The 13,756-nt window shown below is 36.4% G+C and overlaps 1 protein-coding gene across 1 annotated transcript in view; it reads left to right on the top strand.

Moving 5' to 3' along the window:
- The window catches only part of kcnh1b (potassium voltage-gated channel, subfamily H (eag-related), member 1b), a 54,713-nt gene that overhangs the window by 11,786 nt on the left and 29,171 nt on the right, over nt 1–13,756 (top strand). The window contains exons 6-7 of the mRNA XM_024290035.2: nt 1,465–1,857; nt 7,035–7,458. Coding sequence (XP_024145803.1) covers nt 1,465–1,857; nt 7,035–7,458 — 817 coding nt within the window. The remainder of the gene's footprint in view (nt 1–1,464; nt 1,858–7,034; nt 7,459–13,756) is intronic.

Below are 13,756 nucleotides of genomic sequence, written 5' to 3'. Positions count from 1 at the left end.
AGTGATATGCATTCCCTTTATTTTCAAATCCAAGGAGCAGATTATTTGAAATTATCTCTGCTGACAGATTTATTCCACTTGGCACAGACATTGTGCTGGTACATCCAGCATGTGTTACTTCTGGATAGGAAGCATATCTTACATTTTTTGCCTGCGGTTGGTACAAAAAGCAGCTCTGTTGATCGGAGTTTGTGGAGTAAAAAAAGGACCAGACCGTTTCCACTTGAGCTCGCTAGAAAAGTAAAGTTATGCTCAACAAGCCAAGCAGTGTTTTGTATTTTGTTCATTTTTATTCATATGTTTCGTTGTGCTCAATACAATCCAACAGTTTTAGCTGCCATTCCTCACATTTTATCCTCCTTTTCCCCTAAAAAAATCATTTTACCAAATGTCCAGAAGAAAAACAGGCAATTATGTTCTGAAGCAACTCTGCACAGCTTTTTATTTAATCCTTTAAATCAATGTTAATAATGGAGGCACCTGAGCTGCTTTGCAATTGTTAGAAATAAAATAATGTCCCTTATTGGGTTTTATATGTTCTGTATTTTATATAAGTCGCTCTGGACAAGTCGCATTTTTTTTACTTATACACACATATACATATACATATACATATATATATATATATATATATATATATATATATATGTGTGTGTGTGTGTGTAAAACATCAAAATGTTTGCTCATTGAGGCCTATTTGTTAAAAAAAAAAACATCTTTAAACTTTGAACACAAAAAAAATACTAAAACATGTAGTTTCTGATTACATTTACATGTCTTGAGATCAAATCTATAAAAACTGAGAGAAAAGAATGCCTTTATAATAGTGTTAAAAATACCACATTTGTCTAGATTACTCCTAAAAATACAAATTTTCTCGTCCATAAATGTCCATAAATAAAAAAAGTTACATTTAAACTTAACATAATATTTTTGTAATATTAGTTTTATTGAAACTAACTGTGAGAACAATTCAATATTTAAAATTATAATTGTTGTTTGTAAAACATGGTGCTGCCGTGCCCGCTATTTCTGGTGATTTATGATACCTTTTGCTTGCCATACTTCAGTCCCTGTTACGAAGCATTGATTTAAATTATGAGAGCGCGATGTGTACGCGAGGAGTAGGGTGGTCCGCGGTACATGCCTGTGTTGAACTGTGGCTTGTGATCCATATTGACCAAAGATTATCCGTGATCCGTTAGACCCGTAGTACACAAACTTGTGATATTGTCGTACACACCACTCCAGTCATTAGTAAGGTGTGAGTACTGACTCTGTACTCTATACAAGCGGTCTACAATCTTAAAATTTCATTCGGGCTACCTCCTGGTTTGCCCATTTTTTGCCAGCACACAGCCCGTATCCATCCGGAAGGACAGTTGTGACTAAGGCTTTAACGAAAAGAAAGTACTCCTTAATATTTTTCTGAAGTCTAATCAAAGCTTGTTCTGTGTTTTTCAGGTTCTCCAGCTGGGTTCAGACATTTTGCCTCAGTACAAACAAGAAACTCCAAAGACGCCACCGCACATCATTCTGCACTATTGCCTCTTCAAGACCACCTGGGATTGGGTCATCCTCATCCTCACCTTCTACACCGCCATCATGGTGCCCTACAACGTCTCCTTCAAGACCAAGCAGAACAATGTCACCTGGCTGGTGGTGGACAGCATTGTGGACGTCATTTTCCTCGTGGACATCGTTCTCAACTTCCACACCACCTTCGTTGGTCCAGCCGGCGAAGTCATCTCAGATCCAAAGCTCATCCGCATGAACTACGTGAAGACCTGGTTCGTCATCGACCTGCTGTCCTGTCTGCCTTACGATGTCATTAATGCCTTTGAGAATGTTGACGAGGTGAGGGAACTTTTCATTTGATCACATCTGTTTAAAGAGGCAAGAGTTGATAAAATCGACGAATCGATTTGAATCTATTTAAGCTTCATAGAGCAATAATTGATTCATAAAAATATAGATCAATTTAGCACAAAAAGCTAAAGTCTGCTAGCTTGATGCTAATGTTTAATGGGATTTCCTGTAGGACGGCTAATGCTAACGCTTGGTCGACTTAAAGATACATTTCTGAATAAATGAGCATCTTTATTTACTCACAGGCATGAACTTTCCAAACTCTTTGAAAGAAAAAAAAAATAAGTAACCATTTGTGGTTTAAGCCACTGTTTTTTTTTGTTGCCATTTTTGCTCATACTTTCTTCTTCTTCTGGAATAAGGTGCAATGCTATAGCGTGAACTCCACCTAGTGGCCAAACTGAAACGTCCTCCAGGAGAAGCAGAACAATGTTTATGTTAGATCTGAACATTTTTGTTAGAACTTCTCCTTTAGAGAATCCATGTAACTCTGTATGATATTAACAATACCACTATTTCACTAATATATTGAGGCACATAACTTCAAAAACGTATTAACTTATTTTTATTTTCAAAGACCAATAAAACGCTATAAAAATATATCCAAACAAGAAATTGAATTAGCAGCATTTGAATAAAGAGAATGTCTATTGCTTTAAAGTAAACCTGCAGTTGGAAAAATGTGTACGATTTTCTATACTATAGTACAACTATAGAAAATAGTTTTCACTGACGTCAGGTCAGCTTTAGTGCTACAAGAGCTGAAGCTTGACTGCTGACAGCGGCACCATTTTAATAGTAAAACTTTGATGGCAGAGACGTCAGCGTTGCCTGAAGGGATTTCTGTTACGAGCGTGACGCAGAATAAATGAGTGAATTATTTATTTCTCACTTCTACTCAGCAAAATGATGAACATTGTTAGTAAATTGTGCATTGGGATATTAATTTTGGTAAAAAAAAAAAAGAGATTTCCTTAAATAACATGAACCAGAAAAGAAAGATTGCCAGATAACTTTTAAAGGTCAAAAGAAAAGCAAGATAAACAAACTTCCTATTAACTGGATATATATTTAAGCTGTAATACAATATATTATGGTTAAAAAGAGTTGAATTAGTGTTCTCTACAGTTGTTCATTGTTCTATTGGCTTCATAAAAGGTTTACCAAGAAGGCTGTCATACATAAAATCAGCTGCATATGAAAGCACAACAATCTCTTTTATTGTTGACTTGCAGTTTATTTACTAAAATATTTGGCTGATGAGTGGTGTGAATATGAAAATGGGATTTACCAAAGGAAGTGGAGACACAAAGTTCACTTCAGTTCATACAAAGAATTGCCTATTGACTGAAATTAACTAAGAACATTTCCCTACTTAACTTTTTACTTTCTGGTCCTGCAATTTTTTTTTTTTTAGGTTTTGTTGCTTCAGTAACTCTTGTAGAAACCATTTTTTTTCTAAAGCTGTGCATGCTCTGCAGAAATGCAATTATTGTCAGGGAGGCAGAACTCTATATAACTCCAGGAACTATGAGTGAATGCTGGGAATACAAGTCGGCTTCCTGTGGTCTGTAAAAGCAGTGATAGTGAAGGAGACAGTCTGTATTTATGGAGTGAAGAGACATGAAAAAAACTGACAGTGTGTCCACTTGGCCGTGGTTTTGAAGGCTTTACAGCCATGTTCATGTGTTCAACATCATAAAACAGAAATTTATTAGGAGGACAGAAATATTCATACCTGCCGATGCCAATAAATGTCTTACTTTTGCACTTATCTACCAATACCACATCATCCATTTCCATTTTAAATTTTTTGTCCAAGTTTTTTCATCTAGAAACAGTATTAAGCTTAAAAAAATGTGCGAAACCAATAAGAATAAAATGAGAAATGACAGAAGAATGCTTAAAGCAATCCAGGAAATCCCTCATAGTTTATGCAAAGTGGAAATGAAGTTGAGAGTTGAAAATGAAGGAAATAAAGATATGCCTGAGCTGAAAGCTGCTGGTTGAAATGCATCTAATGTGTCCGGAGTGCTTTCACATCTGCATTGATTCTGTCCTCTCCTGATTGGATCACTCACAGTGAATTTTAATGCCGGCTCTGGGCAGCTGTTTAGTGCAGTGAAGCGATCATGCTGTGCTGCTAATAAAACACCTGACTTATGTCTGGACACAAGGCTGTTAAAACATCCTTTTTTATTTTTTATTTCTGTTGTTTATTGCATAAAATGCAACAATTACAGAATCAAAGTTTGCTGGAAATGTTTGTTTGAGAATAAATATATATATATATATTAGAAGGCTTTTATTGGTAATTTGGGGAAAATGTTTAGTCTTTTACATGCAAAAATAGATTCTACTTAAAGGACAAGTTTCAAAATTTAAATTTTGCTATGACAGCTCAGAATTAAAAAAACAACTCTTCATTCTGAAATGGTTTTAAAGAAGTTCCAGATTTTTCTTTTATGTTTGACTTTGATGGATGATTCCATTTAGAGGCCTTAGAAATCTTTGCTCTGCAGCTTTTTATGCTACAAAGCTCCGGCGTAGAAGAAAAGGTCATTTTTTCCTGGTGTGTTTTGTGAAAAAGGGGACGTCAGTGCTGTATGGCAGAAATGGTGGCGTGTCCAGTTGTGTGCAGTCATGTTACCAGCAGCAGCAATCACAGTCCATCTTGCTGAGGTGTGAAATTAAAGAAGATGGGCTGTGACTGCAGGGCGTAGATGCTGTGAGTCTAATCAGGATGATGGAGTGGACTACTTTACATTTATTTCTTGACTTTAACAGCATGTAATTACTTCCCACAGTCACGGAGAAAGGTCACTAGAAAAAAAAAAAAAAAAAAACAACTTGGGATCTGCAAACTTGCAAATAAATAAACACATACTTTTTGGGTTGACTACAGTAATGCTCTGTCAAGCTGCCATAACATTACAATGATTTATTCAGAATGTATGAGAGAAAAATAGTTTAAACGTAAGCTGCTAAAAACAGCTCTGAACACACAGGTCTGCCAAGACAGCGCTTTATCTGACAGCGTTTGGCTGCATGAAAGGAAAGCTCCAGGACATGAAGAAATGTGACATTTTCTTTGCATAATAAAAGAAGAAACACTTCTATTTAATGCATTTTCTAATAGAGATCTTTGAACTTTTTTTAGATTGCTGTTTTTGTGATTTTACCCCCTCGCCAGGGCAAGATGACTTAGATGTTAATTTACGAAATGAAATATATATTTTTTCACTTTCTGTTAGTTTTGAATTTGAAGTGCAAAAAAAGAAAAAAAAAGTTTTCAGAAATCTTGATGTTTTGTCATTTTCCATCCTGAAAAAGAGGTGTCCTTTTGTTGTTCAGAAACATCCAAAATTCTAGGCCTGATATGAGAAAAATCTGCAATATCTGTGTTGATGGTATGACTTGGGATAAATGGACAAATAGCAAAACAAAAATACCAGTACATTTCCATTTCACTGTAATAGTTTTATTTAAATATTTTTTAGTTCTCTGCATGTTTTGCATTGTACCTGTGTTTGGAGAACTCCAAATAACAGATATCAGAGGTATAACAGATCACTCAACTCACGGTTCGGATCGTGTAAAGGTTTTAAAGTCAGGGTTCGGATCATTTTTTTGATCAGTAAAAGGGGAAAAAAAGGAAATTAACTAGATTAAACCAAAAATCGTATTTTTGAAATGTTATAGAACATATATTTTTAATAAAACATATATAAAGTACTTTAAAACACAAACATATCGTATTGAAAATGTGCCCATTGAGGCCTGTTTATAACAACAAAACACAAGTAACATCTTTTGATCTCGTGAATATTCTTAAACATAAAAAAATACTTAAGTTGTTCATATAAACAAAGTGCATCAATTGACGTGGATCACTAACAATTCTTGCAAAAAATAGAACAGGCGCCGAAAACGAGCCGGCCGTGGCGCTTCGCCTCTGGTGTGAACTACACCATAGGTTCACACCAGTTCTGCAGAGCTTCCGGTGTGAACCAGGCATTACAGGTTTTCCCATTTTTCACCCACAGCCAGCCCCTATCCACCAGGGCAGGGTTGATAAAATTAATCAATCGTTTCAATTGAGTTAAGCTTAACAGATCAATTATCAACTCAAAAAATTTAGCACATTAAGCTAAAGTCCGCAAGCTTGATACTAACGTTTAATGGAATTTCCAATAGGACGGCTAATGCTAACGGTCGACCTAAACACTCATTACTGACTAAATGAACTCACAGGAATTCATTTTCCAAACTCTTTTAATTAATTTTTACAAAAATAACCATTTGTGGTCTAAATCGCCATTTTTTTGTCTTCTTCTTCTGGGATAAGGTGTAATGCTATAGCATGATCGCCACCTAGTGGCCAAACTGAAACGTCCTCCAGGAGAAGCAGAACAATGTTTACAATGTTAATGATCTGAACATTTTTGCTAGAACTTCACTGAATTTATCCCACTAGGATTCTTTATTTTAGGAGTGTTCTGTCCTGTCCTCCTCATGGGAGCGTCTTCTGTACATTCTAGAGTTCTTTCTAGTGTTATTCTTTGTTATTTGTCCATTTTCTCTGACACTGTTGGAAGTTTTAATATCAGATCCTTGAGGGTTCTGCGCTTGTTCAAGTGCTTCCTGCTCCTGGATTTTTCTCTACCGGCCATCCCTAAAATATGGTTTTTGGGGTGTTTTTATGAATGAAGTAGCTGTTGGTGACCTGCAGACCTGCTGAGATAAATGTTGAGACAGAAGAGACTCTAAAGTGATGCATTAGCCAAGATGCCTTTCTCTAACTGGCAGCTGTTGAATAAATGTTTCATAAACTCCCTTCATGTTTCAGACTCGTCGCATCTTTCATTCCGAGTGTATCCATGCAGATTTCAATAACATTAATGTAGGGCCCACCGATGTCTTTGCTCTCGACAGACTGTCACCTAACATGCCTCACTGTCAGGCTATGTTGATCTGCACCACACATTTTAAAAGAAGTGGAACATTTAAGTCTTTTAGCTGCTGGAGATTTTTAATAATATTTTTCTTTAAATTTATTTGTGTAAGTGTAAATCCTTACATCTTTACTCTTTTGTTAATAACATTAGTGTAAATAAGTGACATTAGGTACATGTATTCTATGATTCTTCTTGTTTCCTCCTCAGGGAATCAGCAGCCTCTTCAGTTCCCTCAAAGTGGTCCGTCTGCTGCGTTTGGGCCGGGTCGCTCGGAAGCTAGACCACTACATAGAGTACGGCGCTGCCGTGCTGGTCCTACTGGTCTGCGTGTTTGGCCTGGCGGCCCACTGGCTGGCATGTATCTGGTACAGCATCGGAGACTATGAAGTGATCGACGAGGAGACCAACAGCGTGAGGATGGACAGCTGGTTGTACCTGCTGGGGGAGACGGTGGGGAGACCGTACAGACTCAACTCCTCCGGACGCTGGGAGGGCGGGCCCAGCAAAGACTCGGTCTACATCACCTCGCTGTACTTCACCATGACCAGTCTGACAAGCATTGGCTTTGGGAACATTGCACCAAACACGGATGGGGAGAAGATCTTTGCTGTGGCCATGATGATGATCGGATGTAAGTTTGCTTTTATCAAATCATTTTCTTCTTTATTAAGTACATAATTTAAACGACTCTTGATCTGCAGAATTTTTAAGAAAATATAAAATTCTTTTGTGTCTTTTGTATCTTTACGAGTTTAAAGAGGTTCTTAAGTTTTTCAGAGTACACTGTATCCATTTATATGATCATATATTATCTTTTGAACACTATAAAATAAATTATTTATGAGTTATAAATTATTTTTGCAAACTCTTTTTATACCCGGAAGTAAAACGACTCAATCTCCGAGGCTCCGCCTTTCGCTCCTTGAGCGTCATCCTAGAGCCGGCCTTGTTAGCGTGTCACTCACAAAAAAAACCCAAAAAAATATTGAAGTAAATACTGTGTAGCCTGGGCGTTTGTCCCCATACAGGTGATGACAAATGGGTTCATTTTGCATTGAAGCACATAAGGACCTGCTCGATTTTGTGGGTAGACGTTTTGGGGTTGTTTATAGTGAGGAATGAACGAATAAGATTCAGATTAAGAAAAACTTTATTTGTCCCACAATTGGGAAATTGCAATATGCAACAGCACAGGTACAATCAGAATAAGTGAGGAAGGATAAAATAAAATATACATATTATACTGTATACTTATTATACAATATTATTATATAAATCTACATATTATATAATTGATATAAATACTTAAAAGCTCAAAAAGTTGTTTTTCATGGTATGGCCAATTTAATACACTAAAATAATTTAACTTTTGTTTTATTTTCCTTTTCTTTCTTTATCGTTTATTGTTTACAAAACATTTATAAATAAGAGTTTAAAATTTTACAAAACTTTAACAACAGGTTTCATTTCATGTAAAAAGTTTAATTAAAAGCATCAGTTCACAACTGAATTTCTCTTAAAGACAAAATAAAGATACTACAGATGTTGTGATTCACTTTAGTCCATATATTAATGATCATTTTAATCCAGTTATGATCTTTGTCATAAAACCGGAATGTTTTGAATATATTTTTATGAATTTTTGATAAAACAAATGTTAAAGTCCTCATACAAAACAGTAAAATCATGGAGTTGTAAACATTTATATTTTCTGTAGCGGTCTAGTCGCTGGTTGTTGTGAACTAAATAATGTCAAAATTATGAAAATGTACAAAACTTCTAATATTTTAGAGTCTTCAGTCCTGACAGGATTCTGTACCACAAAACTAGGCTGAGAATTTTGATGTAAACATGAACAGATGAGTGTTTTATTGAACGTTTCTCTCCTTCTTCATGAAAAGCATCTGACCTCTCATAATAAGAAAACATATTATTACAGCATTCACACATAGTGATTCTCCTGCTCATTTCCGTCGTTTTCTGTACGTTTTTTTTTAAATAAATCACACTTTATGCAATTACTGCAATCTTGGTATCAAAAGGTTCAGCATGTTCAGGACATTACTGCTTGTGCTTTAGGTATTCATTAGTTTTCTGCAATTTTAAATATTACGCAATTTGTGCGATTTTTCAGTCAATGTTAAGTCAACGGGAAATTTTTCTAAATTGTTTTACACTTTTTTACTTATGCAATTTTGGTATCAAAACGTTCATCCCCTTCTGTACATTCTTGCTTCTATGTTTGGTATTCATACGTTTCACGTTTTTTAAAAATTTTTCATTTTTTCTATTTATTAGCTTTTTTGGCTAATTTGGTGTTTAGCTAATATATTAGCAACTTGTAGCTTTTTTGTTGATTTGACATCTAGTGAGATTTTTTTGGGCTAATTTGGAGTCAAGCTAATGTTTTAGCAACGTCAAACATGTTAGCATTTTGGGACAATTTGGCATCTACTGATGTTTTTGGGTATGTTTTGGGTTAAGCTAACGTTTTTGGTACTATGTAAATTGTTTTAGCAATTTCTTAAATTGCCAAAGCATCTTCACAACTACATTCAGCAGAAAGCATTTACTCCAGCATTATCGCAGGTAATGTACATTTTCTAGTTTCATTTAATTTTCAATTTGTTAATAAAAGGTCAACTTCCTTTAGATATAATTTGTATTGATCCAGGCATTTGGAGTAACTGTGGCCTGGAAAAAGGCAAGACTTTTTGAGAAAGAAAAGAGTTTACATTGAAAACAGACAAAAACATCAGCAATAACACAAACATGTCTAATCTAATAATTAAATCAGGTTATATGACTATGATTAGACTCATATCAATTCTACTTCTATATTTTATTTGTTAAATATAGATACCTCCAGACTCATAGTATCAAACTGACGGCCTTTCTCGTTAGTGATGTGATGAAAGCTGACAGGCTGTGTCATGCAGTGGAGTTATTCTCTCCATATCTGCTGGCGTCTCAGTCTTCCCTGTTGCTGCTGTTGTTTGCAAACATCCAGCCGCTCAGGAGAGAGCCGGATCGAGCCGGGAAGCTGGAGGCAACTGCACTGATCATTCAAGCCTGAACAATAGCGACTCAACATCATAGACTGTGATATTTCTCTGAAGCATACAGTACTTCTCTCATGTCTTATTTTTACTTCCAAGGAGCATTACTGTGATAAATAACGAGGCTTACCACAAGATTTCCAAGCTGTGTGGACAAGAATTATGTTGGATGTTGATCATCTTCAGAGGATTTAAGATTTCTTTAGTTTTGTTGCCTTTTAACTCTTAAATTTTTTATAGTTTTTTGTTACGTGGCTGATCAAGCAACAAATATGTACTGAAAAGCATCAGACAAAAAAAAAACTTCCCAGAGTTAAGGATCCAGATCCCTTCAAAAAAGATGTTTTGCTCCTAGAAAGAAAAAAAAAAAATAGAAAGAAAATGTGCATGATACCGCTGTTAAAAACATTGCAGTGACACTTGCTTCTTCACATCCTTTTGTTTTGTTTCATTTGTACTGTTTTATTAGTTTTGTGTTGGTCTCTTTTCTGCTCTTTCACAAGAAAAGTGCTTAGCACTGCTGTCTGACAGTATGAAGGTCCTGGTTTGAATCCTGGCTGGTGCTTTTTGTGTGGAGTTTGTATGTTCTCTATGTGCATGTGTGGGTTTTATCAGAGACTTGTTTTCTCCCACCTTCCAAAAACAGGCTTTATAGGTTAATCTAAATAGGTATCTCTAAAATGCCCCAAAAGCCTCATTTTTACTGAACAGTCCGGTACGGTACGGTCCAATTCGATCCGGTATTTTGAGTGTTTCCATTGTTAAAAGTAGGGCTGGGTTCATAAAATCGATTAATCTATTTGAATCGAATTAAGCTTAACAGATCAGTAATCGATTCATAAAAATATAAATCGATTTAGCACCTAAAGCTAAAGTCTGCCAGCTTGATGCTAAAGTTTAACCATAGGACGGCTAATGCTAACGCTCGGTTGACCTAAACATACATTGCTGACTAAATGAACATCTTTATGAATTCACAAGCATGAACTTTCCAAACTCTTTCAAGGAAATGTTATTTAAAGTAACTATTTGTGGTCTAAAACATCGTTTTCTGCTCATACTTTCTTCTTCTTCTGGAATAAGGTGTAATGCTAATGCGATCGCCACCTAGTGGCCTAACTGAAACATCCTCTAGGAGAGGCAGAACAAATTTTAACAAGCATGTCATATGTTTTAACTTATTAATGTATTTCAAAGCAAATCTGTATAAATGTGTAAACTCAAAATTGAATTGAATTGTAGAATCTAAAAAATAGAAAAAAATCAGAATCGAATCGATTCAGGCTTTTGTGAATCAAATCGTTTGTGGAAATTATAATCGATACCCAGCCCTAGTTGAAGGACCCATTGAAAAGTTCCGACCCGACCTCATCCATTGTAGGTCCATAGAAAAACAGAACGGGACGGCCGCTCTTACCACCGTCTGATTGGCAGAAAGTGATGACGACATTAGAAAGCACCAGTCTAGCGCTAAGCTAGCGTTTCTGTTTTCTCTTTCCTCTTCTTCTTAGCTGTCGCAATCTTCTTTCAAACAACATTAAACTCCTGTTATACACAATGTACAAAAAGTAAAACAAGAAAAAGACCACCTGCTGGATGACCTCCATTGTTGTTGCTTAACTCGGCAGTGACGCACTGACACGCTAGTTTTCTATACCACGCATGCTCCGTGAACACAAACCGCTCAGTGGAAACGAGGCTTAAGTGTGCATGTGAGTGTGTCGCCCAATTTCAGATTTTTCACCTGTTGTGAGTGAACCCCGCCTTCACCCGACAGGTTCTGGGTTGACTTCAGTAATCGAGTGACCCCGAAAGAGATTCAGCGGATTCTGAAGATGGATGAATGAATTTCTTTACTGCTTCCAGTTTCTCGGATTGTTTTTTCTTTATTTTATGCGTCAGTGTTTCAATCTGACGATGTTAATAAAACATTCTAATTTATATAATCTATTCATATAATGAATGCTATAGGCTGTCACGTCCTCATGACCTCTCCTCTGTTACATAACTGCTGACAGTGAAGGGAGACAGACAGTATGTGGAAGTCTTCCAGAGCTCACAGCACATGTATAGAAAAAGTCATTTCCTCACGGAGCTGAAGCATGAAGAGCCTTAATGTTGACAATTTGTCTCCTTGATCGGAATCCACAGTCACATCAGGTTCCATCATGACCTGCAGTCTGTTAGTTTGGATCACAATCAGGCATCCAAGCTTCCAGCAGACTCAGAAATCCAACAAGAGCTCTTATTTTTATGCCTCAATTATTTTTTTCAGATTAAAATCACTGATTTTTTATTTCAGAAATATACGGTTTTGTTTCCTAACAGTGCCGTTAAGTGTACCTCAAAGTAGATCAGGAGGGCACAGAGAGGCTGCTGCAAGTAAACTTCTGACCCAGTTTCCGTTAAGCTAAACTGGACAGGGATTTCTTTCAACAGTTGATCCCTGCGGAGCTCCTATTAGGAACCTTCACAGAGACAGTTTAGGGGCTGCAGTGCAGGCCTGCTAAAACCCTCTACTTTCTATTTAGATTTAGGAGGACGCTCACAGGAGGCTGAGTTTTGGTCCAAGCCCTCCTCACACACAGCCTCATCTTCCTGGCTCTCAAAGTGGCTGCGAGCGGCTGGAGGCTGACAGAAATCTGTTGCCATGACAGCCAGCATCTGGGATCTGGGAAGAGAGTTTGGGTTATTAGCATACTGTAGTGTGTGTAAGTGTTGTAATACCTGCTGTGACATTGGGATGGGCTCACATAGGAAAAATAGGAATAAACAGCAGATTTTTCCAGAAGAAGAGCTTGTAAAACTTCTACTAAAGAAAAAAGTTGCATTAGTGAACCCAAAGTGTTCATCTGCATTTGATATCCATAAAAAATAAGGTTTACATAAATTGGTTGTATATGAGAACTGGACTAAGTGATTCCTCTCCAGGCATTCCAAACAGGAACTACTCACTGGCTCCAAAATGCCAAATTCCCACAGATATCTAAATATTCTTTACATTCTATTGATCATATTAACCATCCTTGCTCTGCTACCTTTTTTTTAGGATGTTCTTTATAATCCTTTTTTTTCATGATAAACTGACCAATCAGATGCCTCCATAGAGGATCTTGCATCAGAACGTTTGATTGATTGCTTGCTTTCAAATGGCAGGGGTGTGGACTTCAAACAAGCTCACCCCTGATTGGTAAAAGTTGTTCCCATAGAAACTAGGGATGCCATAGTTCTCAGTTTAATTCAGTTCAGTTAATTTTAATTTATGTAGCTTAATATCACAATGCAGTCGTCTCAGTGAGTTTACCGGTGAATGTAAAGACATAAAGTCAGTCATAAAATATAAACAGTAGCTGGTTGCTAAACTATACTAACTAACTAAGTTAACCTGGCATCCCTGCCCTTAGACCCTCCTTCTCAGTGAGGAAGAACTCCTAAAAAAAGCAATTTTGGGGAAAAAATAAGAAAATTAAGGGACTCACTCGCTCCAGTTCTTATAAGCAGTCAATGGTAGCAATTTAATGGCATCAACAGGACTTTAAAGACCCACTCCAATGAAAATCTTGTTTTTGATGTTTTTGACATGTTCTTATGGCATTTTCTCATGATGGAAGACATGTTTAAAATAATTTAAGATTAAAACGGAATTTCTTTACTCAAATCGTGTTGGATTAGGAGCAAATAAAAACCAGTGGTTTTGTTTTTTCGACGCTGAAACTGCCACTGGCCAAAGTCTCGCCTCTGCGCTATAATTCTAAAGCATCCAGTTGTAGACAAATTGATTTATTAATGTCTTAATTTTCCTCGTCTGAGCTGCCATCTGTATGACTGTGGAGCTCTGATATCGCTCATTTTTTTTTTTTTTTTTTTTTT

The sequence above is a fragment of the Oryzias melastigma genome, linkage group LG1 (assembly GCF_002922805.2).
Source record: "Oryzias melastigma strain HK-1 linkage group LG1, ASM292280v2, whole genome shotgun sequence".
Lineage (NCBI taxonomy): Eukaryota > Metazoa > Chordata > Actinopteri > Beloniformes > Adrianichthyidae > Oryzias > Oryzias melastigma.
Note: the sequence above shows the minus strand (reverse complement) of the source record. Positions and strands in the feature narration are given on the sequence as shown.